We start from the raw sequence: 27636 nt of genomic DNA on the forward strand, positions 1-27636 counted from the left end.
GTGTGTAGTTGGCGATGATACAAAAGCGAGTGTTCGCGGTGTACTTCTCCATGATTCGTCGCAGGGCCATCTGTGCGGTCGCAGTCATGGCATCGGCTTCGTCGAGGATAATGAGCTTGAACGTTGCAAGCGAAGAGTCTCCCGCCTTAGGTGCCGCAGAGAAGATCTGCTTTGTGCTACTGAATGTCTTGATCTGCTCCCGCACAACGTCGATACCTCTGTCGTCTGATGCGTTCAGCTCCAAGACCATCTGTCGCATGTTCTTGTTTCCGTATATGCGGCGTGCGAGTGCGAGGACGGTCGACGTCTTTCCAGTACCTGGAGGGCCGTAGAGGAGGAGATGGGGTAGTCGCTGGTAATTTTAGCTAAGCTTCTTGGAGGTAAGTGTAGACCATACATTTGAGTCTACAAACTTGTTGATGGTCGCTATTATGTCCTTGTGGCCTTCGACGTCATCGAGCGAGTTTGGTCGGTACTTCTCTACCCTGTCTAATGTTTAGCAGGGATACAGAAGACAGCATAATCCGAGGCTCACCATGGTAGAGAGTCTTCAGCTTCAACGGGTAGATTTGCAGCGCTCCTCTTGCCCTTCTTCTGGTCTCCACCGAAAGTGATTGAGTTGTCTACCGCGGGCGCATCCACGTCCATCTCATCTTCGTAGTCGGACATTGTGACAGCTGTACTGACAATGCAGAAGTTTTCTGTATGTGTTGAGGTCGAATTGAGGTAGCCAGAACGTTGATCTGGTGGTATTGAGGCTGTTAGCAGAAAATCGAGGGAGACGCGCCGCGCGCAGGGACGCGTTGATGGGGCGGCTTAGTCACCCCCCGCCGCTCAGCCCTACCAGCACACCTCACCGAGCGGAGCTGCGCCGTCACCTCCGCCGAGCTCCCAGAACACCGCCAGACACCAACAATCTAGGCGACAACACCCAAGATGCCGGTGAGTTATAGCATCGTTTCTTCAGATTGATGCCTCAAGGCATGTTCAAACATCTAGAGCAGCAGCTGACACACCTAGGCCTACCACTCCGTCTTCCTCGATGAGCCCAATCAGCAATTGATTGGTACAGCTACACCCTCCAGCTCCGGCATAGGCAAAAGTGACTGACGGGCGCATCAGGCAACTTCGCTCTCCTCCCACTCCGCACACGCACCCGCGGCCCTGCCATCCAGCTGCCAGCTCTACCCGCCGATGTCACAGAGCTCACCATCGATGCCTCACACGAGTCGTACGATCCGCTAGACGAGATCCTTGCCCTCTTCCGCGCCAACACATTCTTCCGCAACTTCGAGATCAAGGGCCCTGCCGACCGTGTCCTCATCTATGGCATCCTATACGTTAGCGAGGTACTGGGAAAGATCAAGCCGGGCATGAGTCGGAGAGAAGCCGAGAAGGTATGCTGTCGCGAATTCGGGTGAAGAAGGCGGGCATTGGAAGCTGACTATGTGGCAGGCTGTCATGAACATTGCGCTGGACACGAACTTTGCGATTCCGGGCGACGCAGGCTTCCCGCTCAACCAGGCCTTCGAGGCGCCAGCTGACAGGAACGGAGCTGAAGTGCTGCGACAGTACATCATGCAGATGCGACAAGAGCTAGCGACACGGTTACTGAACAGGGTATACGCGGACGAGACAAACACACCCAGCAAGTGGTGGCTCAGCTACACCAAGAGGAAGTTCATGGGCAAAGCGTTGTAGATGAGCATGGACTTGGTTATAGCATGGTTGAGGTTGTGTGACAGATGTCGCAATCAATGAACTAACAAGACATCCTTCGGTTTGCGGCAATGGTGTAGTACTACCTTCTCATCATGTTCATGTGTCTCTTACGTCAAAACGTCCTGGCCCAATCTTGACATCCCGTGATTTTGTATAATTTCCAGGGTCTAGTCACGCGCTGACGTCATGAGCTCTTGCCCTGCACTACCTGCGTTTGGGCAGCAGGCGCGGACGCTGGCGTTTTATTTGCTTGATCGCCGAAGCCTGCACTCCCGCTGCAACATCAACGCGCAACACCCATCTTCTAATTTCTAATTCCTTATTGTGCGCGCAATCGATTCAGCGCGGTCATCTTCAGCTGCCTTTATCATCGCTCGCTACACATGCCCCGGCTGCCCTTTGGACCTAGCCACATGTCAGCTCCACCGACAGGCCAAACAACAGAGATGCAGGGTATGCCAAGAGTTCTGGAAGGCTTACGCCTGATGTCCAGCGCTAACACATGTCGAAGAAGAAGATGAATGGACCGATGTGTCCGACGACATTGCTGGACTTGGTTTAGACGGTCATGGCAAGCCTGACGATGAGAGCAACAAACCACTTTCTGAGGAAGAGCTTGCGCTACTACCCAATAGTAGGTCTCTCATGTTCTCGAACATGATTCCAGTGATAGCAAGCCCCGACGGAGTTAAGGTGGTTAGCTGACCGCGCAGTGCCCATTCTCTTCAGCAACGATCTGCCACCATGCGGTCTACTGCCGCAACTTGCATACGAAAACACCGTCCACCGGCTGCGCAAACTCTGGCTCGAGCGCGCCCACCAAGAATCCGCGGACATCCCCCTCCCCAGTCTCTGCCGCCTAGTCCTGGACGACCTCAAAGCCGAAGAAGAAGAGCTCCCAGCCGGCAGTCAAGCCGGAAACAAGAACCGCACTCCCTGGCGCCGCGAAACTGTCTTCCAGTATGAACTCCGCTGGGCCAAGTACTTTGTCCGGGAAGCCGAGACCGCGGAGAAGAGAGTCACGATGACGGAGAAGCAGCTCGATAAGCAGGACTTTATGGATAAAATGTACCCGATACCTAAGGAGTTGAAGATTTATGTCAACAACAAGAAGAATCAGAAGATGGTGTCGGATATGTGGAAAGAGTGGCATCACAAGAAGAGAGGGACTGTGGAGCAGGAGAGTGCGGGGCTGGGTGTTGGGGGTGCGAAGGATGAGGATGCTGAAGCTGCTGGGGATGATGGAGAGGATGGAGACGGGCAGGATGGGCAGAGACAGTTTGTTGACCCGACGGCTTAGGAGCTGAGTCGGCAGGAACTTCATGAATGGCTGCTGGGTTTGGGATTGTGATGTGTCTTGTAACAGTATCTTGCTTTTGAGAGTATTCGGTACATTCAAGTCTTAATTCTGCGCATGCAATTGCTATAAGTGTGCCAATGCTATGTTCCCCATGTCGTCCTCGTTTCTCGATTGCATTATTGAACAGACTGCAATTTCCTAATATCTCGTCACAACGTCTCGTGACCCATGTTTTCGCCTTTTGCCTAGACCACTTCGCCTGCGTCGAAGGGACTGGTGAGGGTGAGAGCAGGACGCTTATCTCCTCTTTGGGTGGTGAACTCACCTTCACCTAGGCAACACCACCCTGCTCTCGTCCTCCCCGCTCCCTGGCCTAGGTATAAAGTTAGGCTCTCCCCATAACCTCTTAACCTTTCCTCTTACTCCCCAACAACTACCAGCAATCGCCCAACCGCGTCTTTGATCAGCCTTTCTCTTGCCTTGCCTCGCGCATCTCAGTTCACTTTACCAAAGCAACAAGCAACGGTAAGTCGAGCGCCTTCGCTTCATCACATACATGCTGACAATCTTGCAGATCCGCTACCTCATCTTCACCATGGTCATCAAGTGGACTGCCGAGCTTGACTCGATTGTAAGTGCATCTCCGCCGCCACCATCGTCGCATCTTTGTCGTCGCACTCGCTGACCTGAATCACAGCTCCTTCACGGCGTCTTCGAAGAGTGCAACATCTCCTTCAACAAGACGCTTTGCAACAAGATCGCTGAGCGCGTCACGGCCGCTGGTTTGGGTATGTGCCTCCGTCACTCGAACTGCCTTGCATCATCCCCGATCAGCATGCCGTCTCACTAGTCCACATCCCTTCATCGCATCCCCCATCTACCGCACACCCACTAACATCCCTCCCAGAATGCACCGCCAAAGCCGTAGAAAACCGCCTCTACTCCTGGAAAAAGAAGAACGTCTCCGGCAACACCAACCTCAACTCCGCCACCAACACGCCCTCCAAGTCCGGCGCTTCTACGCCCAAGACCCCCCGTTCCAAGGCCAAGGTCGCCCCGCGCAAGAAGAAGAACGTCTCCGAAGAGGTCGACAGCGATGGTCCCCAGGGTCTTATGGACGACGACGAGGTCCTTTCCCCGACTGCGGCGCGTGGCAAGCGTGGTCGTAACGGCGGTCAGAAGGTCAAGTATGATGAGTCGAGTGAGAAGGAGGAGGAGGATCTGGAGGCTGAGGATATGTATGTTCCGATGGCTAAGCGGGTTAAGGAGGAGCCGGTTGATGATGAGGGTGTCGTCGTTGAGGAGCTCGTTGAGGAGGAGGTATAGTCGGTTTTCTGAGTGCCTTGGTTAGTGGCGCGGGTTCTGCGACGCTGCGAGCTCGGGTCATTGGAGAGTGCGAGGAAGGGTAATATGGTTTGCGTTTCGGCGTTCGGTGGTTGGAATGACGGGTCTATGAACTGGTGAACATCTTCGGGCATCGGCGTCGGGAGTTTGAGCTGGCGTTATCTGCATGGGAGAAGTCGTGAGCCTGAGTGGGGGCCAGATGGCTACCTCAACCGTTTACATAGTTACTGCGCATCATGAATGATCAAATCTTTACTACCATGAACTATAGTCTTTCTGAATTCATTCCTTGTATCCGCGAATGCTAATCACGGCATTTTTGGTGAGAACAGTGCGATTCCTGGTGACGTGCAGCGATGACGCGCATTTGGGGTAGTTTGGCGATAGCTTGCGAAGACCAAAGTGCGCAACTTGGAAATCGACAGCCACTTTGTAGCCCCCAAGTGCACTGCAATATCTAGCGCAGACGAATTGGTCCATGGGTAGAAGCGGCAACGTGCTAACCAATCATCACCTGGAGGCAGCAGGGTCGGGAAACCTCGGTTTTTGAAGGGTAGCCCGGTGTGCACTGCAATCCCTAGCGCTAATGAGAGTGTGGGCGAAGATTGCAGCTCCGGGCAACCTTGCACTGCAATCTCTAGCGTGGACGAGGGCTCAGGTCACGCCTCTTGTGGTTAGCCTCTTGAGGGCAGTGATGGACGACCTTTTGTGCCATTGAACTCTGTATACGCGCAAAAAATGGGACGCGCTCAATCAACTAGTAGGACGCACTACTGGTGGGCATCGTGAAGAGATTTATCTTTTCTAATTGCAACACGGAAGTCGTGAATCGTCGAGAGTGTCCAACACTACATTTTTGGGTGCATGCAGGTGGAGTGGTCACCCGTCTAGAAGGCTGCGTGCACTGCAATCTTTAGCGCGGACGGGCCTCTGATCGGAGAAAGTCGATAGCCAATCCGATGTCAGACACCCGCCAACTCGAAGCTGCACTGCAATGTCTGACGTGGAAGACGTCGTAGCACGCTGTACCTGTCACCCGAACGTCGAACGCCATGACCTGCATTGCAACCTTGAGCCTGAAAGAGTACGTCGAAAGTGGACCTCTTGTGATGAGCCTCGATCTAGGACCAGGGACTTTCCTGCTCCAATATGTCGCGAACGCGCAACGAGAGGGTCACGCTGTAAGAGTTGCGGGGCTGTACCTTTGGTGAACGTCGTGTGGAAGTTGAGTTACTGCGACCTTCAGGGCGGGTGTCGCAAACCTCACGACAGCTCTCCAAGGTTATTCCGCAGTTTGAGAGCATGCGGCGCCAGAAAACGTTTCAGTGCCATAGACGAACACCACCCGGGTTGCGTTGCAGCCTGCTGGACTGTAATCATTAGCGCAGAAGAACGGGTATCTGGAAGGCGTGGCCAATCAGCTCCTGACATGGCCGATTCGCAACTCAACTGGTGTGCACTGCAATTTCTAGCGCGCACGAGTGCCCGTATGAGAAAGTGGCCCATCAGCCACAGCTGGAACGCCTTCAATCGTGCACCTGCACTGCAATCTTTAGCGCGAAAGAAGAGTTGACGGGATGAAGGCGCATGGCATGCTATGTGTATCGAACAACGTGTCTGGGCACAGCCACTGGCTGTATAATACCAATCACACTTCTCTGAAGAATGATCCCTAGGGTGAAAGAAGCCCGAGGCTTGAAGGCAGAGGGGATGAGCTCGTCACAGCTGAAGAAAGGTCCTCTTCTCCCACTTAGGCATCGTAAGCCGCAACCAGGTGTACCCAAACAGGGTGAATGGCCAAGAAAAAGCTGTTGAGTAGCCAGTTCGGGAGTGCACTGCAATATCTAGTGCGGACGAGTGTACGTGGTGGTAAAAAGGTGCGCTCGATTGGCTGCTGTGACACCACCGGTGAACGTCCTGTGGCGGAACGCTCAGCCACTGTGGTCTCGGCGCGGAGGATGCGTATCCCCACCAATGTCAGCTTTGCATGTGGAAGTCCTTCGCAAAGGCCCTCAAACCGGTCAGGAATCCTTCCGAGGGTGGGCGTTGCACTGCATTTCTTAGCACGAACGAGACCATATACGAAGTATGACGATGACGAATCGGCTGTTTAACGTAGCGCGTCTCTGCAGACACGACTACCAGGGTTAAAGAAAAGGGCAGTTGGTTACGATAAGGCTGCGATTAGTCCAGACCTACGGGATATCTCAGCATGCTGGAACTACAGACATCGTTGGCGTGGGCTCTTGCACTGCAATCTCTAGCGTAAACGAATACCCATCTTGTAGGAGGAACCCACACCGTCCCACGTCAACAAGATGTGCATCATCATCAGCGCGATTTGACTGATGTGTACTGCAGTCCTCAGCGAAAGCGTTGGTGTTTGCGGAAGAGCGGCCTCTCGAGCATTGCCCAGAAATGGACTTAATCGAACGTTCGGCTTGGTAAAAGGCATCTGGGTTGATGAAAGGAGTGTGTGAGATGAATGGTACTCGTTCGGCAGTCATTCGGTGCTCATTTTGGTGTTGCGCTGCGGTCTCCAGTGTGAGAGGGGAGGAAGCGGGTATGCACTTAGTGCAGGCGAACGGTTCCATCAGCCACGTGATGTAAGCAACAAGGCGTCCGCCATCACTGCGCCCCCACCAGAATTGCGTTGCACTGCAATTTCTAGCGTGGGAGAGGCCGTGTAGATCACGTGAGCGGAGAAGGATGAGTACCTGGGTAGGAGCCGCTGGCTGGCTCGATTGATCTCGTCCAACAGCTTCTGCAACTGCATGACGACCTCGAGCGCGCACAGTACGCCTGCACTGCAATCTCTGACGCGTCAGAGCACGTGTATACCTCCCTGGATCTGCTTAGTTGCCACCGGCTGCCCATGGGGGCATCTTTGCATTGCGATCCTCAGCGCTGAAGAGCGATGATTGTTTTCCGAGACGCAAGTGCGCGATATTCTGGGTGTCTCGACCAATATGCGGCGACATAGCGACAAGGAGTTCACCCTGCGCGTACCGACGAGGCTTTCGCACTGCTTTCCCAGTACAGATGGGATACGTCTTCGTTGAGGATATGACCGACGAGAGTCTCGGTGGACTGCGAAGCTAAAAACACCTCGCGCGCAACGGTATTTGGTGCGGTAGAAAACACATCTCCTTGGAGGCCGATAATGTTCGTCCTACGTACCGGCTTGGCGTTGGGCACAAGAGATTACGCCGATCGTGGGGTATGTAGAACCGAGCCAAAAGCTTGGCGCGACCGGATGGCGAGTAACGACATCCGTTTGGAAGCACTAGACGAAGAACGTACCTGCTACATCCCAGCTTGACACTCGCACTAAAACCTCCAATACGGTATATATGCGCTCAACAACGCAACGGCGCGTGAATAAGGACGGAAGCCGGAGCAGTCGCGATCCGACCCTAGCGTTCCCCATCGGAGATTTTGGCAGATGTCACTCTTCGAGGCTAGCGCCCGGAAACATTCGAGATCCGACCGTTGTGCCTGGTCGTTTACCACAGGATCATCCTCTCGCGTACGGATGGGGTCCACGCAAGATGTCAAAGCGAAACGTCGGCAGGCATCATACAGTCTGTAGAAGCCATGGTTGAAGAGACAGGGTAAAGAGTCTTGCTACCCAGGGGGTTTTGCCGCAGGGCATATATAATGTCGTCCTCCCGTGCGGAGTGGTATCGCCATCATTCTACACATATCCGCATCACATCTCACGTCGCGGATTCGAGGACCAAGATTCCTGTCTTCCAAGCCGCCGTCGAAGTCACTCCACATCTGATAACATCTTCAACCTGTCGACAGCGATGTCGTTTCAGAAGGCTGCAGCTGCTGTGCTGCTTCTAGTCGAAATTGTAAGTGTTCTCATCTCGCCGATGCAGTCACCCTCTAACGCTTTCTCAGGGTGTCGTCAGTGCAATCGGCGTTGCAATCTATCGTCTCTTCTTCCACCCCCTTCGCAAGATTCCTGGACCGAAGCATTTCGCCGTTTCCGGGATCCCTCTGGCCATCGAGAACAGCATCCAAGGAACTTTCGCCAAAAAGGTCCTAAAGTACCATGAAAAGTACGGTGACATGGTGCGTACTTCGCCCAACTCCATATCCATCAACGGAACTATTGGATGGCCTGAAGTTTTCGGATTAAGTCGCAGTGGCCGACCCGAATTCGGCAGGTGGCATGAATTTTACCAGGGCGGAGACACTTCACGCAAGTCGATCTTTCCTAGCAGCAGAGAGGACCATCGACGTCAACGCCGTGTTATGGCACATGCTTTCTCCGATGCTGCTATCAAGGGTCAGGAGGCGTTGATCATGGAGTACGTCGACAAGCTCTTTGCCCACCTACATAAAGACGCCGCGCAACACACCCCGACGGACGTAGTCAAATGGTTCAACTTCACCACCTTCGACATCATCGGCGACTTGGCCCTGGGTGAATCGTTCCATTGCCTGGACAGCAGCGATTACCATCCATGGGTTTCCATGATATTCGCTGGCATCAGAGCTGGCGCGCAAATTGTTGCGTTGATGAAGATGCCTGGCCTCAGCTGGATCCTACGGCTGATGATCTCTAAAGAGGACATGCAAACGCGTCATAACAACAGGATCATGAGTGACGAGAAGGTAGAGCGAAGGCTGGCACTTGGCGCGGCACCCGGCGGTCGGAAGGACATTATGACGTACATCCTTCGCAACAACGACGAGAAGGGCATGAGCCATGCAGAGATCCTGGGCAACTCCGAGGCTTTGATCGTGGCTGGCAGCGAGACGACAGCCACGACACTGTCAGGCTTCACCTACTTCATGTCAACGAACCCGCAGGCTTTCGAGCGGCTCCAGCAAGAAGTTCGGACGGCCTTCGCCAACGAGAAAGACATAACGATGTTGTCTACTGCGCAACTCAAGTACCTGCATGCCTGCATTGAGGAGACTTTACGAATGTACCCGCCCGTTGCGGATACGCCTCCACGTGTGTCTCCTGGCGAGTACGTTAACGGCTATTGGATTCCCAAAGGTGTACGTCATTCCAGATCACTTCGCCTGTCATCCATCAGTCAGAAGAAGTACTTCGAATAAACATAGACAGTCACAGCTAACAGCACCTCTCAGACTCTTATCACGATATTCCAGTGGGCCGTCCACCACAACCCCAACAACTTCGTCCAGCCCGACTCCTTCATTCCCGAACGCTGGCTCGGCCCAGACCATCCTTACCACGACCCACAGTTCAACGCAGACAAGAAGTCTGCCTTCCAACCCTTCTCTTTCGGCCCTCGGAATTGCATCGGCAAGAATTTGGCTTATAACGAGCTGCGCATCATTGCTGCTCGCTTCATCTGGAACTTCGACCTTGAATTGCAAGTCGGAAGTCACGGTTGGCCGGACAACCAGCGGGCGTTCTTCGTCTGGGAGAAGGACCCGTTGTGGGTTCAGTTGAAGGAGGTCGAGAGGAATTAGGGGCGTGTGTTCGCAGTTGCTGGAGATGCAGCGTGTGCTGTGAGGTGTTCATAGATTGTGCTTCGTCGGTAGTGTGGCGTTTTTTAGAAGATGTGATAGTTGTTGGGCCGGGCCATTTTGTCTGAGATGCGTCAAGCTTGTCTTCTACTCATCAGGTTCTGTAGTACAATGGAAATGCACAGGTTTTAAGCCACTACTTTGACTCTTGACATGCAACAGAGATCTTCTGAAGGCATGACTTGCTCGCGTGGTGGCAGGAAGCCGGAGCTACCGGGTATGACGATGTGGGGAGTAATGTGCGTGGCGACGCGATGCATCTGTAAAATCAGTTCCGGTACGGAAGCCGCTATTTGACCAAGACCGGAGCGTGTGCTGAAGACTTCTTACACGTCAGACTCTAGCAGATGAGCATAAATCCTGGACAGGTAGGTACGTTGGTCTGTTGTTCCTATCAGATGAACGGCTTTGATCGCTGGGTCGGCATGATTCTATTTTCCCCGTTGCACTGCAATTGTTAGCGTGAGTAAGATAGTCGAACCCATGGCAGAATCGGTGGTGGCTGAAATGTGCACTGCAATCTTTAGCACGGACGAGTGCTTGGTCGGGCAGAGTGACCAATTATGTCGGTGGATCTAACCTGCATCATGCGGCCCTCGACATTATCAACATGCACTGCATTTGCTAGCGTGCAAGGTGGAACATACACAAATGTCAGACACTCCATCTCCTGCGCTAGAAATTGCAGTGCAGACCGGGTTGCTCTGCACATTACCAGCCCTTCCGTTTGCAGGAGGCACTGCAGTGGTTGTCCTATCACCGTACAGGCTCTACGGCGCGCGCGCGTCCATAGACATGAAGCCAGGGACCATGGCACCTCCGCGCAAGTGCACTGCAATTCCTAGCGCAGAAGAGAGGCACGATGCCTGTGTGTGACCGAAATAGCCAAGACGTGACCAACATGTAAAGCCAGTCGCATCAAGACAACACCACGAGTGCAGCTCGCAATTGAGACTTCTTGATGTATGCGACGCTTTTGAATAGCTAATGGAATTGACGCGCACGCGCAAGTGGACCATGATGATGAGTCTATACTGTAAACAGTAGCGTTGAGGATGGCCGGGGTGTTATCAGCTGAGGTGGGGAACGGCACGGCTCGCGGGCGATGGTGGGTGGACCGAGCGATGTCATGCGCCACCAATCTGCACTGCAATTTCTAGCGCGGAAGAGGAGGTAGAGCGCATGTACGGCATGGAACAGCAACGGGAAGGGTCTTCGACTGCGCCACCGCATTTGCTGCGCTTTGCACTGCAATCTCTAGCGCGGAAGAGCGGTGATCGAGTTGAGTTGATAGTGTGATGGTGTGCTCACAACGCTGAGATTGGCACTGCGATCTCCAGCGTGAAGAAGAGAAGTCTAATCTCAAATGAGCGTCACTGTCAGCACACCTGCTGCTTCCCGTTTAGAGAAAGATACCTATCCATGGACGCGCGAATAGCCTTGCGAGCCCGTCACAACCGCAGAACACTGGGTTCCGCCCCCAAATTTGCACTGCAATTTCTAGCGCGTAGGAGCACGTCCAAGAGTAGCTTCAGAGGCCACTGGCAATGCGAAGACATGCATGCATTTCTTCGCAGGCTAGACATGTCGATACGAGCTGTCAAAAGTCATGAGTGGGATCACTGCAGCCCAGGCCGCATGGAATGCACTGCAACCATTGGCGCTAGAGAGAAGCTATGGTCCTGTCATGAGGCTGCGCATTTGATGATGATTGCATATACTAGGGATCATCGTGACTTGTTGCGCAGTATTCAGCCTTGGGAAGAAACGGTCGCAACTGCTGTTTATGGGGCCTGGTGGGAACGTCGAGCTACTTTCCATCGTATCCAAGCTGCACTGCAATCTTTAGCGTGGACGGGGGGCCGATGCCTGCGCTCCAAATGATGTCATTGACCCATCGCTGGGTCATCGCTCGCACGTGACTGCTGATAAGGACTGGTGGCCCAGCAATACCGGTCAAGGCCGGGTCAGCTCGTCCCACTCGTCCCACCGATGCAAGCGGATTGCTCACCGGTTTCACGTGTCACTCTCTAGTAGCACAGGGTCGTGAAATCGACTGTACACAAGGCATTGTGCAAGGCTGAATTGGTTCGAACATGAAGCACGCTTGAGAGGAGACAATAGCTGTCCGTCGATCGCGGGTCGTTCCACCACGCAGCAAGTTCGACCAGCCAGTCTGAATTGCAAGTTATGCTATAGCTTATTCGGACGTGCCCGACACAATATGAGGAATGGGTTACATATCTTGCTGAAAATCGATGATGTATAGCAGAATGATATGATGTACCAGTGAACGATGCATCCGAGAAATAACCAGCAACGGGGGGCTGTGTGCTAAAGGAGACGCGAGAATGGCTAGAACAGCGCGCTCCACTAAGATTACTTACCTGGGCAGCCAATCTGAACGAAATTGACCTCCAGGTATTTACTTTCTGTCATGTATCTTTTGGTGTCTCTTAAGATCGTTCAACCTCGTGAATGCCTTACCGCACTCCGGGCATTCGTGCGGCCTTTCTCCTCGATGGCTGAGCTCATGATTTTTGCGATGAAAGTTGCGCGAAAATGTTTTTCCGCAAAACTTGCAGGCGTGATTCGTTGCCGCGCGCTTCGTTGTATCAGCGATGAACTTCTCCGCTAAATCACTCATCTCGGGATGAAATGTTCGTTTGTGACTCTCTAGATCCCTTGAGTTGACGAACCCTTCAGCGCCCAGGCAGTCTGGTACCTCGCACTGGAACGGTCTTTCGTGGATGTTGACATGTCGGTCGCGAGCCTTGGCGTCCTTGAAACCCTCCGAGAAATATCGGCATGTGATCCTCGTGCATTTGAACCGCGATTCCTCGTCGTAGAATCTGTTGTATGTCTCCTTCTCGTGTGCCGTCGGGCTAGGCTTGGTCTTGGGAAACATCTCGAGAGCCTTTCGATTCCGATCCAACGCTTTCGAGAGGTCTCCGATGCTGATCTTGTGTTGTGCATCGAAGCCTTTCTGCTGGAACGTGTAGATGTGGCTAGTGAGCCCCACTAGATGATCGTGGAGGTCGAGATGCTCAAATACCCTGCACTTGGCCTTACAGTCGTCCACCAAGCCGTTGGCCCAGTCCACGTCGCCATAGCGCGTCATGAAATCATCCATGGCTTTGAGGATGCTTTGCAGCTGTCCTGCCACGTCGTTTGCCTCGTCGAGGAATCTCTCGCCTTGGCCTACCCAAGCGTCGACATGGTGGAACCATTTCGCGGTGGCGTAATCTTGAAAGGCAATCGATCCGTCCAATACATATCGTCGGCGTTGCACTTGATCATCCGAGTCATCGACATCGAAGCAGGGAAAGGTGAGGTATTGTAGACACAGCGTCGCCAACTCGCACTCAATGGATGGCTCATGAACGTCTTTCGTGATCCTGGTGATGTACCTGTTTCAATCAGGACAAGAAGGCCTTGATCGCATGGGGGCTCACATACGTCTTGGCTGTGCTATGAACGAGAGAAACTCGATCGCCGTTAAGAAGTATTAGCGGCCCACACAGTTCAGAAACGTGTTCGTGCATTCGCTTGTCCTCATAATCAAGGATTTGGCGGTCCACGTCGATCGATAGTGCGACGTGAAGTTCTTTCCAGGTGAATGTACGCTTAGCGCACACTAACCTACGGTTTTGATATGACGTAAGCGTACGGATTGCGCACACATTGTATTGCAACTTACCATCCAAGTACTCTCCTTACTTTAGGCCATTCTCTACCAGACCTTGTTTTGACTCGTCGTAATGTCCGCTCATATCTGCCTGACAGTCAACGGCCACTCTGTTCCCGCCACGTACTTACGTCCGTACAGCTCAGCATATAGAGCTTCTTCACTTACCCCTCGCCGAGTCCGGCAGGAAAGTTGTCCGTCTTGATAGAGTCAAAAAGCTCCCCTAGCGTCGTGCACGCATAAAGGTCGAGCAAAACCATTTTGGCATAGAGAAACATGCCTGTGTTCAAGTCAGAAACCGGATGAATATAATGTGTCCAACCACCGACGAACCTTTTGCGTTAGCCACGGTAAGGTTGCGGAGGTATTCCTTCATGTCTTGAGTGAATGATGGAAACTTTGTCTCGATCCGATCCACCCAGATCTTGGTGTAAGCCTTGATGTCGCCTTCGTTGTCCGTTTCCGAGATTTGCAGCATCTTAGGCGCTATTTTGGTGATCGCGGAACTATGGAGTCCTCTTCGTATGTCTGCATGGTCTTGACTCGCGATCAGAAGGCGAATGGTGCCTGGATCAAGCACATCGCGCTGCCCTATGACTTTGGTCAAGATCTCTAGCACTTGACTTCTCTCCACCCTTTCGCACTCGTCCAGCCCATCAATGATGATAAAGAGTTTGGGAATAGTCAAGCAAAAATCTTCGAAGAGCCCCTTCGTCTGATTGAGAGACTTGAGGGACGGCTCTCCGCTCGTACTACGCCTCGTGTAACAGGGAGGCAGCATCTGCGGGCAATGATCCAACAATTGGTCCTCGAGGCCCTTAAGTATACCGACTGCGGTGCTACTTGTCGGGTCGCCATCATGGCAGTAGAAGAAGCAGGTGATAAAGTCTCGTCTAGTCTTGCACTCTTCAATGATAGCGGATGCTAGTATGGTTTTGCCTGCTGCTGGTGAGCGTCGCACTATAACCCCAGTTTTGATACATACCGGCTCCTGGTATCCCATACATCCACACAACAGAGCTGTTCGGAATATCAGAGTGTATCCAATGTTTCATGATATCGTGCTGTGTTATCCATCTGGCAGTGGTTGCGCACTCTCTTCGTATCTTGCAGAAGCTCTCGTGGTCGAGCTGAGATTGCTCCCCAACAGCTAGCCATTCTTTGACGACCATCAGCTTCTTGGTCTTATCTCGATTAACATTCTCGTCCAACTTCACCTGGAGCTCGGTCACATCTTCTTTATAAAGACGGTACTGGGCAAGGCTAGCGCGACAGTCGATGATGTCTTTGTGGCGTCGAAGACAACTCAGAATTCCGACAAACTTCGTGTGGAAGTCGTTCCACCTGGATGCCAGAGTTGGTATCAGCAAATTGGACATAGTTTGCGAAGGGGTGCTGCTTACATTGACTTGAAGAATCGAGTCCATGCTGCGTCCGTAATAGTTAGCGTAAGAGAAGGAAGTGTGGCAAGATAGGCTTACATCTTCCTGAGAAGAGCTTGATGGCTTCCAAATGAAAGTCTAGTATTTCTGAATGGATCATCTCTAGAGCGTTGATCAGATGGGGAGATCTGGAAAAATGTAAATCATATTCCACCAATAAAGGAAGCTGTTCGCCGATCTTCTCGTATGCTTCCAGAAGTAAGTCGAATGAGTCTGAAGATGCACTAGCTTTCTACATCACTCCTTAGCGCAACCAGCATAATGGGTATCCCGACACACTTACCAGCAAGAGGAATTCCATTGGACCCCAAACGAAGACGAAGGCATCAGGAACATTGATGAATCTCGCTATAACCTCGCAAAGCTGGTAAAAGCCTTCGATACAAGATTTGATGCGCGCAAGATTCATCATCTCATTTCGGCGCTCCTGCTCCTGTTGGACCCTAATCAACTCCCTGCAGAGCTTTTCGTATGTAGCTGTCTCGAACTGGAGAACTTGTGTCTCTGTCAACCGATCGCGGAATTGTTGAGTAGCTTGTATGAGAGCTGATCCATTCGTATCTGGGGAGAGGGTAACGGCTCCAACTAAGAGTGGCTCTTGCGACATGGCAGCAGGAGGACCCCGACTACGCTGCTGGAATTGTATCGACCTTGTTGTATGTCCCTAGAAGTTCCACAGCATCATCTTTGGTGAAGGCTGGTACGCGCTGAGAGAACAAGTACATCTGCTCCGCACGACTTGTGGCCGATAAGGTCCGCGATGCCACGTCGCACTCGTAGCGTTGCTCGTACAATGAAGGTGGTGCCTAGAGACCGAAGTCAACGATGGAGGAACGTTTATAGATGCGGTAATACAACAAATTGCGGGAACGGGGCAAGAAGGGCCATCAAACGGGACGTCGTTCGGGGTAAGCGAAGAGCGGTGGCGGCAGCTGACGATGCGCGCATGGCTTACAAAGATCGCTTGGCAACAGGAGCGGGGCATTCACGATCGTGTCAGCTATCTTGGCCTGCACGCACCACCTGGGCAGTCGTCCTCCATCTATTCCTCACAGTTCACTTTATTCTCCCGTCTGTACCAAGAACAAATAGATATCTCGCTCTGCTGCGATTCTGCAGTTGTCTCAAATACTAGCGGTTATGCGCTTGTCAAACCACCGCGAAGGAACGAATTGACGCCACACCACATGGCATCGAAACACCTGATTCACGACGATGACATTCAAGATGCGCACGAACACAATCGAGCACGTCTAGGATGGGACCGAGAGGACTTTATTAATGAGTACGTCACTGTAGGAATGCTTGCCGTAAAAGTGCTAACTCGAGATAAGCTTGACACCAGCACTGCCAACACAGTCCTGGGACCAATACGTAAACGAACTTCTCGGTTCACAGACCGAAACGCATGATCCACTCATCGATGGGAATAGGCCTAATATTTACGGCTCGTTTCAAGAGACAAGCGCTGATATTGAGCGATGGACGACAGGAGAAGCGCCGCATCAGTCCAAGGAGGGGGCAATCCCTGCAGTAGAAGCCAACGTTTGTTACGGCATGGTAAGTCAACAAGAAATAATTCTAGGAAACGTCAACCACCATGATCAAGCTCCTCTACTGTTAATTCTCCTTTGGACATGCAGCTGACACGCGTCTAGATCTCCGGGGCTGCTATCCGCCTTCGTGGCGAGATGGCGGAGCTTCATCGCAGAATCAACAGCGTTGCATCGTCTCTAATTCCAGGCCATGCGCAAATGATTATCGTCAAGCCCGAAGACCATTTCCTGGTCGCTTTCCAGGATGGAGCGGTCGTAGGAGACGCGAATGCTCAGTTAGATGGAGCGTTGACGAGCATCGCAGAACATGGCTACGAGATTGATCTGGAGGTCTTTGCACCAATAAGTATCATAGAAGAGACTATAGGTCGTGCTACCAAACAAAAAGAGGCTGTAGTACGGGTACAGGTGATTGTGTACGGTCCACGCACAGCTGCTTCCGATATTGGTAGAGAGCTTTCGCAGCGAAAGATCTATCTGCAACGTCCTGTTCACATACGAGATGGGTATCGGTACGAGAATCCACATGTTCTCACCCTTGCCGGATTCCATGGCTCAACGCCTGAGATACCAGCCACCACAGAAGAACCTTTCTCCGAAAAGGTCGATCTGCAGACCTTGGAGGGCACTCTCCAGAATGTGTTTTCCTCCTTGGCGCGAAATCGCAACCTTCACGGGCTAGAGGGTGACGAGCGCCTCAACACCGACCTTTTGTTGTACGTCCCATACAATTCGTCCCGTACACATTCTACTGTCCCTTCCGAATTTCGATGCTTCGCGATGGCCCGCTAATAGACTCAGGCACCAGAAGACAGCACTCTCTTTCATGATTCAGCGCGAGGACGGGCCTATACCAGAGGAGTATACGCTTTGGAAGTCCAGCGTAGAAGATGGACTCCATTGGTACGTACCCGGTGGTCGGCCTTGCATGATACCACTGACACCACTGACAGCTATCGTCATGTTCTGACGAAAGGACGTTGTGAGTTGGTTCTTTGAGCGTTCTGATTTTGAAGCGTGCTAATAATACAAAAGCCATGCTTAAGCCCAAAGAAACTGGCGGTGGTATCCTGGCAGACGAGATGGGAATGGGAAAGACTCTCTCTATATTAGCCCTTGTACTACGCACACTGAACGCTGCGCACGCTTGGGCTTTGAGCGTCGATGATCTCAACGATGTGAATTCGGAAATACGAAGGAAGAGACGCCGCTCCGGAGCGACTCTGATTGTTGCATCATCGGACCGTGAGTATATCATCCTTGCGATATAGACTAGTGCTCTTGGACTGACCGCGCAGTCATGATCAATGAATGGTTCCAGGAACTGGACAAGTAAGTCACAAAGATCGTTGCACATCCTCTAGCTGCTCACCTTGGAAGGCATTATGACGAGCCTACCCGTAAAGCATTAAAAGCAATCAAGTACCACGGCCCTCATCGACACGTTTCCCTGGAGAAGCTCTTGGAGGCAGACTTTGTCATCACCACATATCACACGCTCTCGTCAGATTTTGCCAGAACCAAACACGATTTAAGGGATATTGAATGGTATCGTCTCGTCCTTGATGAAGGTGAGTAACTCACCAAACGTTGACCGCCCACCATTGACGATAATCTCACAGCCCACATCATACGACGGCAGTCTACGACATTGTATCGGACTGTAGCTGACATCGCGGCCCGGTCGAGGTGGTGTTTGACTGGCACGCCTATACAAAACCGGCTCGAGGACATCGGCTCCTTGTTCGCCTTCTTGAAAGTGGATCCATTTCACAGCTTATCGAACTTCCGCAAGATTATCGCTATACCTTTCGAAGAGGGCGGCAAAAGACGTACAGTTGCGATCGAGCGCTTCACTCGACTTCTGGACTCCATGTGTCTCCGCCGAACCAAGGATGTACTGCATTTACCAGCAGAGCAGCATCGAGTCAGGAGCATACGGCTTTCACCAGAAGAGCGCCTACAATACGACCAGACTCAAGAGATCATGTTCCGAGCTGTCCGTAATCAAAATGGCACGTTCGATCAAAAGAGTACGCTGGGCATGTTCCAGGTACAACTCCAGCTACGGATTCTCTGCAACCATGGTACTTGGCAGCAGCCCTTTTCCTGGAATCGCCGCAAATTGCACTTGCTGGATGAGGTGGAGGCTTTGGAGATCTCACTTGGGCGAGACGGCGAGATTACGTGCTCAGTATGCCGGCAATCGATGCCTGCCTTTAATAGCGGCTTGATGTTCCATCGCTACACCGAAAATTGCCGGCATGTGTTGTGCTCTCAATGTCTAACCCAGAGTACGCCTAGTGGTCACGACGAGATACCCAGCAAATGCCCGCTTTGTCATCCCCTGTGGAATGCGTCCACTCAAACACCTCGTTCCATAGATGCATCACAAGAAGATACATACTTTCGAGCAAACGGACGGTCTTCGAAAATGGAAGCTTTGATGAACGACGTCTCTGTCGATGTGTGGAAAACGAAAAGGTATGCGCGATGGGATTACACACATGGAGGGCAAGATTGACAAACTCGCAGCATCATATTCACTTGTTGGACGCGCACCTTGAACTTGCTAGAGAGCTACCTCCGTTACATGTCTAACAACACGTGGACCCATGAGCGCGTCGACGGCGAATGCTCAACGACCAAACGCGAACGCATCCTGCATCAATTCACGGAGGACCCCAATTTGCGAGTACTGATCATGACCACCGGCACCGGCGCCGTAGGGTGAGTCAACCACATCAATATGATTGACTGCTATCATTAATCCTGTCGGGTAGGTTGAATCTTGCGACAGCAAACCGCGTGTTCATTGTCGAGCCCCAATGGAATCCCTCAGTCGAGAACCAAGCTATTGCACGAGCCCTTCGTTTTGGTCAGAAACAAGCAGTTGTAATTACACGCTATGTCGTGGAACATTCCGTGGAATACGTGAGATAATATAGCCCAGGTCGCCTATTCTTACTAACTCAATCAGGATATGCGCGCGTTGCAGGAAACCAAGCTAGAGAGGGCTGAGCTGATACAGTTTGATGAAAGCCCCGAGCGCGCATCTAGTTCACACCGGACGATTGTATCATCCCCCCCGCAACAGCTGCAACATATTCAAGACCTTGGCTCTGCTTCAAGTCCTGACTTTGTCGCTTCGACTAGCGTTCAAAGGTCTTCACTTGACAATCTCAATCAGTTAGACACTGCTCGAACTTCGTCAACTCAGAAGAGCTCCAGTACTCACAATTTCGACGTACTAACTGCATCCCCCGGGGCACGCTTCGCCGTCAAATCCGAAGCCTTCGGCAATACCGAATCTAGGCCAATCTCCCCTACTTATGCATGGAAGCGGAATGCAAGTCTTAGCGTGACTGACAGTGACATGCGATCAGTTTCTGACACTTCGGAAATGACTCCAGCTTCAAGCATCACGTCAGCATCAGGAATGAATATTAGACATTCGTCTTCAGAAATACCTAGCGCTAAACGTCCATGGACTAGTCCTAGCATTAACGAAAGTGTAATATTCCAGGCATCTCAAGCACCAAAGGGCGCAGAACGATCGAGGACTCTCACACCTACATTCAATTTCTCTGCTACTACGGGAGACAACGACGGTGCTTCCATACTGTCCAGTATAGAATCTACCGGAACACGAGACAGTCGCCGGGACCGAACGCCCGAAGAAAGCTTCGTCTCCCGGTGCTTCGGAGACTTCTTGGGCAACTTGAAACAGCTGCAACCCTTACATGAGAAAGCGTTTCAACAATTTGGAAGAGAGGGATTCGTGCGCAACTATCGACAATTGCTCAGAATCCACTTGCTCAGACTTCGAGAACAACCAGGCTCGCGGACTCGCACAGAGAGTCTCACTCTTCGAATTCTAAATGCCGGGAAGAATCTCATCGAAATAGCGCGTAACGTTGTTGTGGTGCTCGAGCAAGAAGACATAGTGCAGACAAAGCCACTTGAGACTTTGGACTTTAGACCTCGCGAGCAGGAAAATGTTGCAAGCTGGTTGACGGGTCTAAGATCTTCGGAATCTCGCGAACTCGAAGCCGTTCGGCATTATTCTAGACAAGCTTCAATCGGGGCCGAGATGAAGGAGCTTGAGAACATCTCCACAGCTCGTGAAGCCGGGAGCGACAGCGGGCTGGAGGAGAATGAACTGGGGGGCAACGTCGAAGAAAGCTCGCTCGACATTCTTGATCCTTTCGAGGAGGAACTACTGTCAGCACTTACTGATGCCTACGCGTTCCTGCGGAGAGATCTCTCAAGTTTTGAACTCGACCTGAGACTACTCCTTCTTCCTACATCATTGCGAGATATAGTAGAGACAGTACCCAAGGCTGATATAAGCATCGCACGCACCAACGATGTATCTTTCGCCAACAAGGTCAAAGCACGCATTGAAGACTCCACGTCACTCGAGTGGGACTGGTGGCCACTCCGACCAAGAGTTCATGACCTCGTGCAAGGACGAAAACGTCTTGAATACAAGGTCTGTCTACCTCATCGCGACAGTTTGAATCATCGCTTATCAGCTACAAACTTCTAGGTCTGCTCGCATGTCTATGTTCAAGACATTGCCGATTCGGACGCGGTTTCGATACAAACTATCCTGGACCGGAGTCGCAATCATCCACCCAAATGTTACTGCTGTTTCTCCTGCAGTACCAGCGAGCTGGAACACATAAGGCTTGCTTTCGGGGGATACATTGCATCGACCCTGACATGGATTATCGATAATTGGCTACCGACTTCTCAGCCGCCTGCTCAAATACCGGCATCGGCAGCCCGTCAGCGTTATACACCCGCTTCTACGACGCCTACTGCTGGCGCAAACACAGCTAGCGTGTCGGGTGTGCCGGTAAACAATCTTGCATCACAACTGTCTAACAGCAGCAGCAGCGGCGTACAGCAAGTACCCTCTACAGGGTCTACTATTACACCCGCTACGCAAAGTACATCTCTCTGGGTTATTTTTGGTATCAAAGGCCATAACAACTTCAACGACATCGAAAACATCGAAATGCCCCACCAGATAATGAATGACTTCAAATTCTTCGCAGAGCTGAACCGTTTGGACCACGACTACCGCTGGGCAATTTCACGTTGGTTTTCTCCTTACATCTTCGACCACTGTAGATTTGTTCGGGTAAGTGTGCAACCCTTTTCTATCCCTGTCTTATTATTTAGATGTTCACATATGGAATGCCACGCTAAACTTCAAAGTTCGAATCGATGGGTGCCGACCTGATCTGGTGCCGCGACGAATCTCTACCGGACGACCACGGCAACGGAGCGCAGTATGAATACGACCCTCGGCCTCCTGATGTTCACTGCATTCGCAATCCTCCGGTTAGCAAGAACGAGTTTCGAAGGTATCTTCGAACATGCGGAGCCTCTTGCCTTTGGTCACGTCTACGCTTTATGAAACACAGATGCTCACGCGTGCACAAAGACTCCCACAAATGGATGAGGATACCGAGGAAACGCGATAAGTTCGATACCTTGTCGGGAAACCCCGGAGAAGGAGTTTATGGTATCGAAGCTGTTTACTTGCTGTCGGCAGCTACTGTCTTCGTTACTCACGTCACACTCATGCTTGGAATGGTCGCTTTTTCGGGGTGGTGGTTGAAGCGCTACCCAGGAGATCTACAGGGTGCGTTTGTCCCATTGGTGACGACCCTAGCAATCGTTGCTTCATTCTGGACTTTGCCTGGCCGTGGCCCGCACTTGTAATCGATAGGCTGAACTGATCCGGCACATGCTTTGGACCCACCTGGTGATGAATGCGCTGTGAATCAAGACGAGAGTAATAGTCCTGGAACCGGTGAGAGCTGACAATCCACGGCCCGGTTGGCCCGATTGGCCCGTGGGAGTGCAGACAGCGCGCGTCCTGATGCTCAGCATCTGACAGGAATCTGGCTGTTCATACTCTGTACGCCTGCGACTCCTCTTCCGCGCTAATAATTGCAGTGCACTGCCCTGTGCGATGGTGTACGCCGGCCGCATATGTGGTGTCCACAATTGCCGCAGTGTTGCACCTCATGGAATAGCGATTGGTGTTAGACGTCGTACCCAATAGAGTGTCTTGGTGCCTGCGCACTCCAATTCCGCACGGGAGGCTGTGACGCAGCTGTCATTCAGGGTTGAGAGAGGCTGACCGCGTTGTGAAATGCGTTGCGCCCGTGCCGTTGATAGCCTCCCGAGGTCGGCTTCGTTTCGTGTGAGGGTGAGGGATGCAAATGAATTAAAGCCATGCATCCCCATAGACAGCATCGCGCTGAGATCAACCAGATCCGAGTTTCGTCGGCCTCTAGCTGCAAATGGCAAAGACGCGCAATGTCGCGGGATGATTTCCAGCTTCCCCACAGATGCATATCGGCTGATGGCACGGATGCGGCGGTCTTGGCGTTCCGGTCCTGACGGGCGGGAGGCTGAGAAGCCGAGTGGCGCTAGTTCACGCGTCCTTCGCGTCCTTCGCTACGCGATGCTTGCTGCGCCCCGGCCGGTGCCAAATTCGCGACTTTGCCCGTTTCTGGACCGCATGTTGTGTGCCTGCATATCGCAGGCTTCGAGACGTGTCTGTTCTGCAGTGCGTGCATACCGTAGATTAAGTTGTTACGAGGGGAGCGGGTCAGCCAAAAGCATCCTGGTGTCTGCTGGGGTTTCGAGTGGTAATTTCGATGTGTTCAAATGGCAGCGAAGGTACCTGAACCATGAGTGCGAATCCCGTGACGCCAAAAGCAAGCCCACCTCAGCGTGCACATACAAAGTGTGACATCAGCGCAGTAACCATCTATACCCTCACAGACACTAAGGACCCGCCATCTTTTCCGAACGTCCCTTCCGCGTACGCTAACAAGGACCTCCCTGGCCACAAGCAACCAGTGAACGTGCAATGATTGTTAATACGTACAGGTCACTCTCCACAAATTCGAAATGTCATCACATCCACCGTACCACTGCTCGGGGGTTCGGGCACCGAGAGTGCCTCACTGATGACCAAATCTAGGGGGCCTGAGTACGCTTGTCTCGCGTGATGAACCGGAAGGGGGTTAAGTCGCGAAGTCCACGTAAGTATCACTATAGGAATGTTTGAGATGCCATTTAGGATAGAGCGACTCTAGCTCAGGCCAAGATGACCGAGTGCGGGCTATGCGAGTTTGCTTATCTTACTGTGATGGAGAAAGTATAAGACAGATCTCAAGCGTGTTCTGGTTGGATTCGTGCACCCCGTCTACATTCAGTGCGACAGTGCGACAGTGCGATAGCAACAACTTACGACTTCCCTAAGTTACCCACCTTACATATCTTTTCTTCCTATCGAACAACATGACGCGCATCCTATTTCTCGTCGTTGTCACGCTTGCAAGCGTTGGCGTCGTTAACGCCTAAGGCTCTCTCGCGAGCTGGCACCCAGCTGGTCTAGGAGAATGTACGTTCGGTGTCTCCACAACTGCTTACTGCAGCAATTACTAACATGTTCTAGCACGAGGCCCATGCCCTATGCTCAACACACTGGCGAACCACGGTTTCCTCCCTCGCGAAGGGCGCAACTTCACGCTCCCCCAGATCAAACACGCCCTTGGAAAGGCCATCAACGTCGGCGATGACATCTCAGAGTTGCTGTACAACTTTGCGCTGACGACGAACCCCGGCCCGAACACCACGACTTGGGGGCTCGACACGCTCGGCAACCACAACATTTTGGAGCATGACGCTAGTCTGAGGTAAGCCCTGCAGCCCTTCGCTGAGTCCGCTGGTCGCTTTGAGGACCTATACCAGGAAGCGTATGACTAACACAACGTCGCAATCTAGTCGCTCGGACAAATACTTCAACGACGATGCCATCTCCTTCAACTCCACCATCTACGATAAGACCCGTGCCTACTGGACAGACGACCTCATCGACATCCAAATGGCCGCCAACGCCCGTCTCGCCCGTATGATCGATTCGGTGAAGTACAACCCCAAATTTGCTTTGTCAGAGTTGGCCGCGGACTTCAGCGCGGGTGAAGGCGCTGGGTACATGCTCGTCTTCGGCAACAAGACCGAGAAGACTGCGAGGCGAGACCTGGTGGAGTACTTCTTCGGTAGGTATCTGACCCTTGTGTACCGCAATCCTGTGCTAATCGTTGTGCAGAGAACGAGCGCTTGCCAACAGAGCTGGGCTGGAAGGCCCCTGACGAGGTGATCAGCCTGGAAGATCTCCTAGGCTTCTCCGAAGACATCTACAGTGCGACTTCGTACGATGCTCTCGAGACGAAGGAAGCCATGATGCGCAGAAACGGTATGGTGGGGAAAGTCTTTTAGAGTATCAAGCGAAGTGTATAGTATTTGCACTACCTAACGGGCGCACGAGAACCTCTATTCCGCGCTAGAAAGTGCAGTGCAGGCAAAGATATACAAGGTCTTGAGATTTTCGTAGGGCTTGTAAAATCGAGACTAGCGGCACTTCAACAGACCTTGCGACCTATCGGATGTAACCTTCAAGCAAATGCTCATGTGGTGTAATGTTGACAGGTTGTACCGCGCGCCCTGTAAGAGTGTGCTGAAAGCACAAATCACTGACAAACGAGGCGATAATGTAGCGAGCACCAGGGGCCTGCGCCGTATCCTGCGCGCGCGAAATTTCCAGACGTCGCACTAACAAAATGCGCCATTTCAGAAACGAATTAACAGGTAGACGAGAGAGGATGCCAGTCTGCTCGAGTTAACCGAAGATTTCATTTGATGTGCAGCAGACAGAGTTCGGACAGCTACGAACATGTTATGCAGGTAAGAATGTAATTATACAGCTATTTTATGTTTTGCTAGAGCTCTACAAACAAGGCGTAGTTGCGGCGCAGTTAAAGAGAGCAAAGACGCGTGCCTTGTACAATCGCTCTTAGTAGTAGCGCCTAGTTAAAAGAAACTCTAAAAGACAAATTAACACTTATTTAATAGTTTTAATTAACTAATAATACTATTACTAATATTCTTTTACTTATTTTTAGCGTAATATACGCTATTTACTTATTTCTATACTTATACTAAACTTAAGTATATTAATATAGTACTTTAGCTATCTAAGCTTTATTCTTTTTTTTAAATAGCTTCTTTATAAAGTTTATATTTTTTTTACTTATAATTTTTTTTATACTTATTTTATATTAAAAGTTATTAAGAGCTAATAGCTACTACTTAATAATTTTTTCTAATACTTTATTTTTATAGTTACTTTAGTTAAAATAAAAAACTTATAAAAAAATAAGCTAGCTAGTTTTTAAAATAATATAAGCTTTCTTAATATTAATTTAAGCTATAACTATATTATTAATAACTTCTAGTTTAATACTAGTAATATTAATACTAAATATAAATATAAAATTACTACTAATATTATAGCTATAAATTTTTTTAATTTTATTTTATAACTATAAAGATAGTATTTTATTATTAAAAAGAAAAGTAAAAGTAAGTAATAAGTTAAAGTTATTAAAAAGTTAATTTAAAAAAATTACCTAGTAGTTATTAAAGTATATTAATATAATTTATTTTGTTAGTAATATATAGTATATAAAAAAAGGTACTTACTAATATAGTAAGTAAAGTAAATATTAGAGAATAAAAGAATACTTTTAAAAACTTTTATTTATTACGCCTAGTATATATAGTACTAAAGTATCTTAGTACTAACTTTTTATATATAAAAGTTTTAATAAATACTTATAAATAAGTATTATATTAATAGTATATAGTACTAAAGTATCTTTTTAGTAAAAAATTAAAAATATTAAAATATTAGCTAAAAGCTTAGTACGCTAAGCTTTATAAAATTTACTATTTAATTATAAGTAAGCTATAAAGACTTTATACTTTATACTTATTCTTATATATATATACTATTGCTTATAACACAAACTTAATAAATTTAAAATACGTACAATTGCTCTTGCTAGCACCTGTCGTACGCGCGCAATTCTCGAAAGAGCACCGTACCACCCATGACCGATTAATCGCAACCCAAGCATCCGAGGTAAGCTTTTGCGATGACGGATCAATTGCCTTGTCGCCCATCAACTCCCCAGCCGCTCGTTGGTAATCCGCTACCAGGCTACCCAGATCCAGCAACAGTCTCAGCAACGGTCGCGCCAACATGCGCATCCGCTCAACGCATGCATACAATTGACGGCATTCATCCCGCAGTCAGATCAATGCCTAGGAACCAAAGGACTCATGTCCTGCGGTGGTTCTCTGCCCTCAGTGTTGGCGAGGCGAAGCGTCGCATTGCATTTTCCGTCGTTGCGGATCTTTCGGGAACCGCCCACACCGCCGTTATCCTGGGCCTTGCAAGTATTCAGGATGCCCGATGCAGCCTTCAGAGCTTCCGTAAGACCTACAAGGCAATCCTCCGTCCAGTCTTGTTCGTACTCAATTTGAAAAGCGCAAGTGTGTACGTACTGCAGTCAAGTCAGCATCTGGCGAAGCGTCTGAGTCGAGCGTGAAATTTACCGACGCCCACCATTGTCCACCTTTTCTTCCCTGTAGGAGGCCCACGACTGGATGCATCATGCCTGTCGCAAGGGCTGCGTAGCAGTCCTCTTGTTGCGCTAGCTTGGAGGCATCGCCCACGGAGCAGTCGATCTCGGACGACTGACCGTACATCATGTCGGCATTATCGTTCTCGAAGGTCTCTGAGAAGGAGTTGTACACGCCCCGATCGAGCGGGACATCCGGCATGTTGTAGGCTGGATCTTGAACTAAACCGATACAGTCAGCACAAAGATCTCATAACGTCGTGGAGAGAGTAGTAGCGAGTAGTCTCGCAAAGGTATCGCTTACTGTATCGCAATCAGTCATTGTCTAACGCAGTTAGAGGTGAGAGTGCATACCAATCAGATGGGAGCGGTGCATGCGTCGTGCAGTCCACTCGGACGAGTACAGTAATACCCCAAGGATCGTTGTCGCTACCTCGGGCGGCATTTGGCACTGTGATGCATGTATCGGGCTTGCTCGTTCCATCAACACATGTTCCCTTCGGATGTCCGGGAGCGACGTCCAGATATTTGCCATCGCCTG

At 50.9% G+C, this 27636-nt stretch overlaps 8 protein-coding genes across 8 annotated transcripts; 6 read left to right on the top strand and 2 right to left on the bottom strand.

The window, feature by feature from the left end:
• Positions 1-936: 936 nt before the first annotated feature.
• On the top strand, positions 937-1701 carry J4E84_005715 (uncharacterized protein; the record flags this gene model as incomplete). Its single annotated transcript, XM_049388309.1, has 4 exons — positions 937-942; positions 1021-1066; positions 1123-1397; positions 1456-1701. The coding sequence occupies 4 exons, from the start codon at positions 937-939 to the stop codon at positions 1699-1701; spliced, it is 573 nt and encodes a 190-aa protein (XP_049243854.1).
• Positions 1702-2168: 467 nt separating this feature from the next.
• On the top strand, positions 2169-3022 carry J4E84_005716 (uncharacterized protein; the record flags this gene model as incomplete). Its single annotated transcript, XM_049388310.1, has 3 exons — positions 2169-2175; positions 2234-2356; positions 2436-3022. The coding sequence occupies 3 exons, from the start codon at positions 2169-2171 to the stop codon at positions 3020-3022; spliced, it is 717 nt and encodes a 238-aa protein (XP_049243855.1).
• Positions 3023-3617: 595 nt separating this feature from the next.
• J4E84_005717 (uncharacterized protein) lies at positions 3618-4348 on the top strand (the record flags this gene model as incomplete). Its single annotated transcript, XM_049388311.1, has 3 exons — positions 3618-3653; positions 3720-3810; positions 3930-4348. 3 exons carry the CDS (start codon positions 3618-3620, stop codon positions 4346-4348), a joined length of 546 nt encoding a protein of 181 aa, XP_049243856.1.
• Positions 4349-8178: 3830 nt separating this feature from the next.
• On the top strand, positions 8179-9829 carry J4E84_005718 (uncharacterized protein; the record flags this gene model as incomplete). Its single annotated transcript, XM_049388312.1, has 3 exons — positions 8179-8226; positions 8276-9388; positions 9482-9829. The coding sequence occupies 3 exons, from the start codon at positions 8179-8181 to the stop codon at positions 9827-9829; spliced, it is 1509 nt and encodes a 502-aa protein (XP_049243857.1).
• A 2482-nt stretch (positions 9830-12311) lies between these two features.
• Positions 12312-15623, bottom strand: J4E84_005719 (uncharacterized protein; the record flags this gene model as incomplete). The annotated part of the gene is made up of 6 exons (XM_049388313.1): positions 12312-13296; positions 13904-14534; positions 14560-14918; positions 14978-15002; positions 15056-15248; positions 15300-15623. 6 exons carry the CDS (start codon positions 15621-15623, stop codon positions 12312-12314), a joined length of 2517 nt encoding a protein of 838 aa, XP_049243858.1.
• A 580-nt stretch (positions 15624-16203) lies between these two features.
• J4E84_005720 (uncharacterized protein) lies at positions 16204-17843 on the top strand (the record flags this gene model as incomplete). Its single annotated transcript, XM_049388314.1, has 6 exons — positions 16204-16311; positions 16376-16576; positions 16675-17288; positions 17374-17475; positions 17526-17554; positions 17608-17843. The coding sequence occupies 6 exons, from the start codon at positions 16204-16206 to the stop codon at positions 17841-17843; spliced, it is 1290 nt and encodes a 429-aa protein (XP_049243859.1).
• A 6524-nt stretch (positions 17844-24367) lies between these two features.
• J4E84_005721 (uncharacterized protein) lies at positions 24368-24888 on the top strand (the record flags this gene model as incomplete). The annotated part of the gene is made up of 2 exons (XM_049388315.1): positions 24368-24668; positions 24719-24888. The coding sequence occupies 2 exons, from the start codon at positions 24368-24370 to the stop codon at positions 24886-24888; spliced, it is 471 nt and encodes a 156-aa protein (XP_049243860.1).
• A 1880-nt stretch (positions 24889-26768) lies between these two features.
• On the bottom strand, positions 26769-27297 carry J4E84_005722 (uncharacterized protein; the record flags this gene model as incomplete). Its single annotated transcript, XM_049388316.1, has 2 exons — positions 26769-26987; positions 27019-27297. 2 exons carry the CDS (start codon positions 27295-27297, stop codon positions 26769-26771), a joined length of 498 nt encoding a protein of 165 aa, XP_049243861.1.
• Between the last annotated feature and the right edge of the window lie 339 nt (positions 27298-27636).

This window comes from Alternaria hordeiaustralica (genome assembly GCF_023758085.1).
Source record: "Alternaria hordeiaustralica strain BMP 2776 chromosome Unknown scaffold_10, whole genome shotgun sequence".
In the NCBI taxonomy this organism is placed as follows: Eukaryota; Fungi; Ascomycota; class Dothideomycetes; order Pleosporales; family Pleosporaceae; genus Alternaria; species Alternaria hordeiaustralica.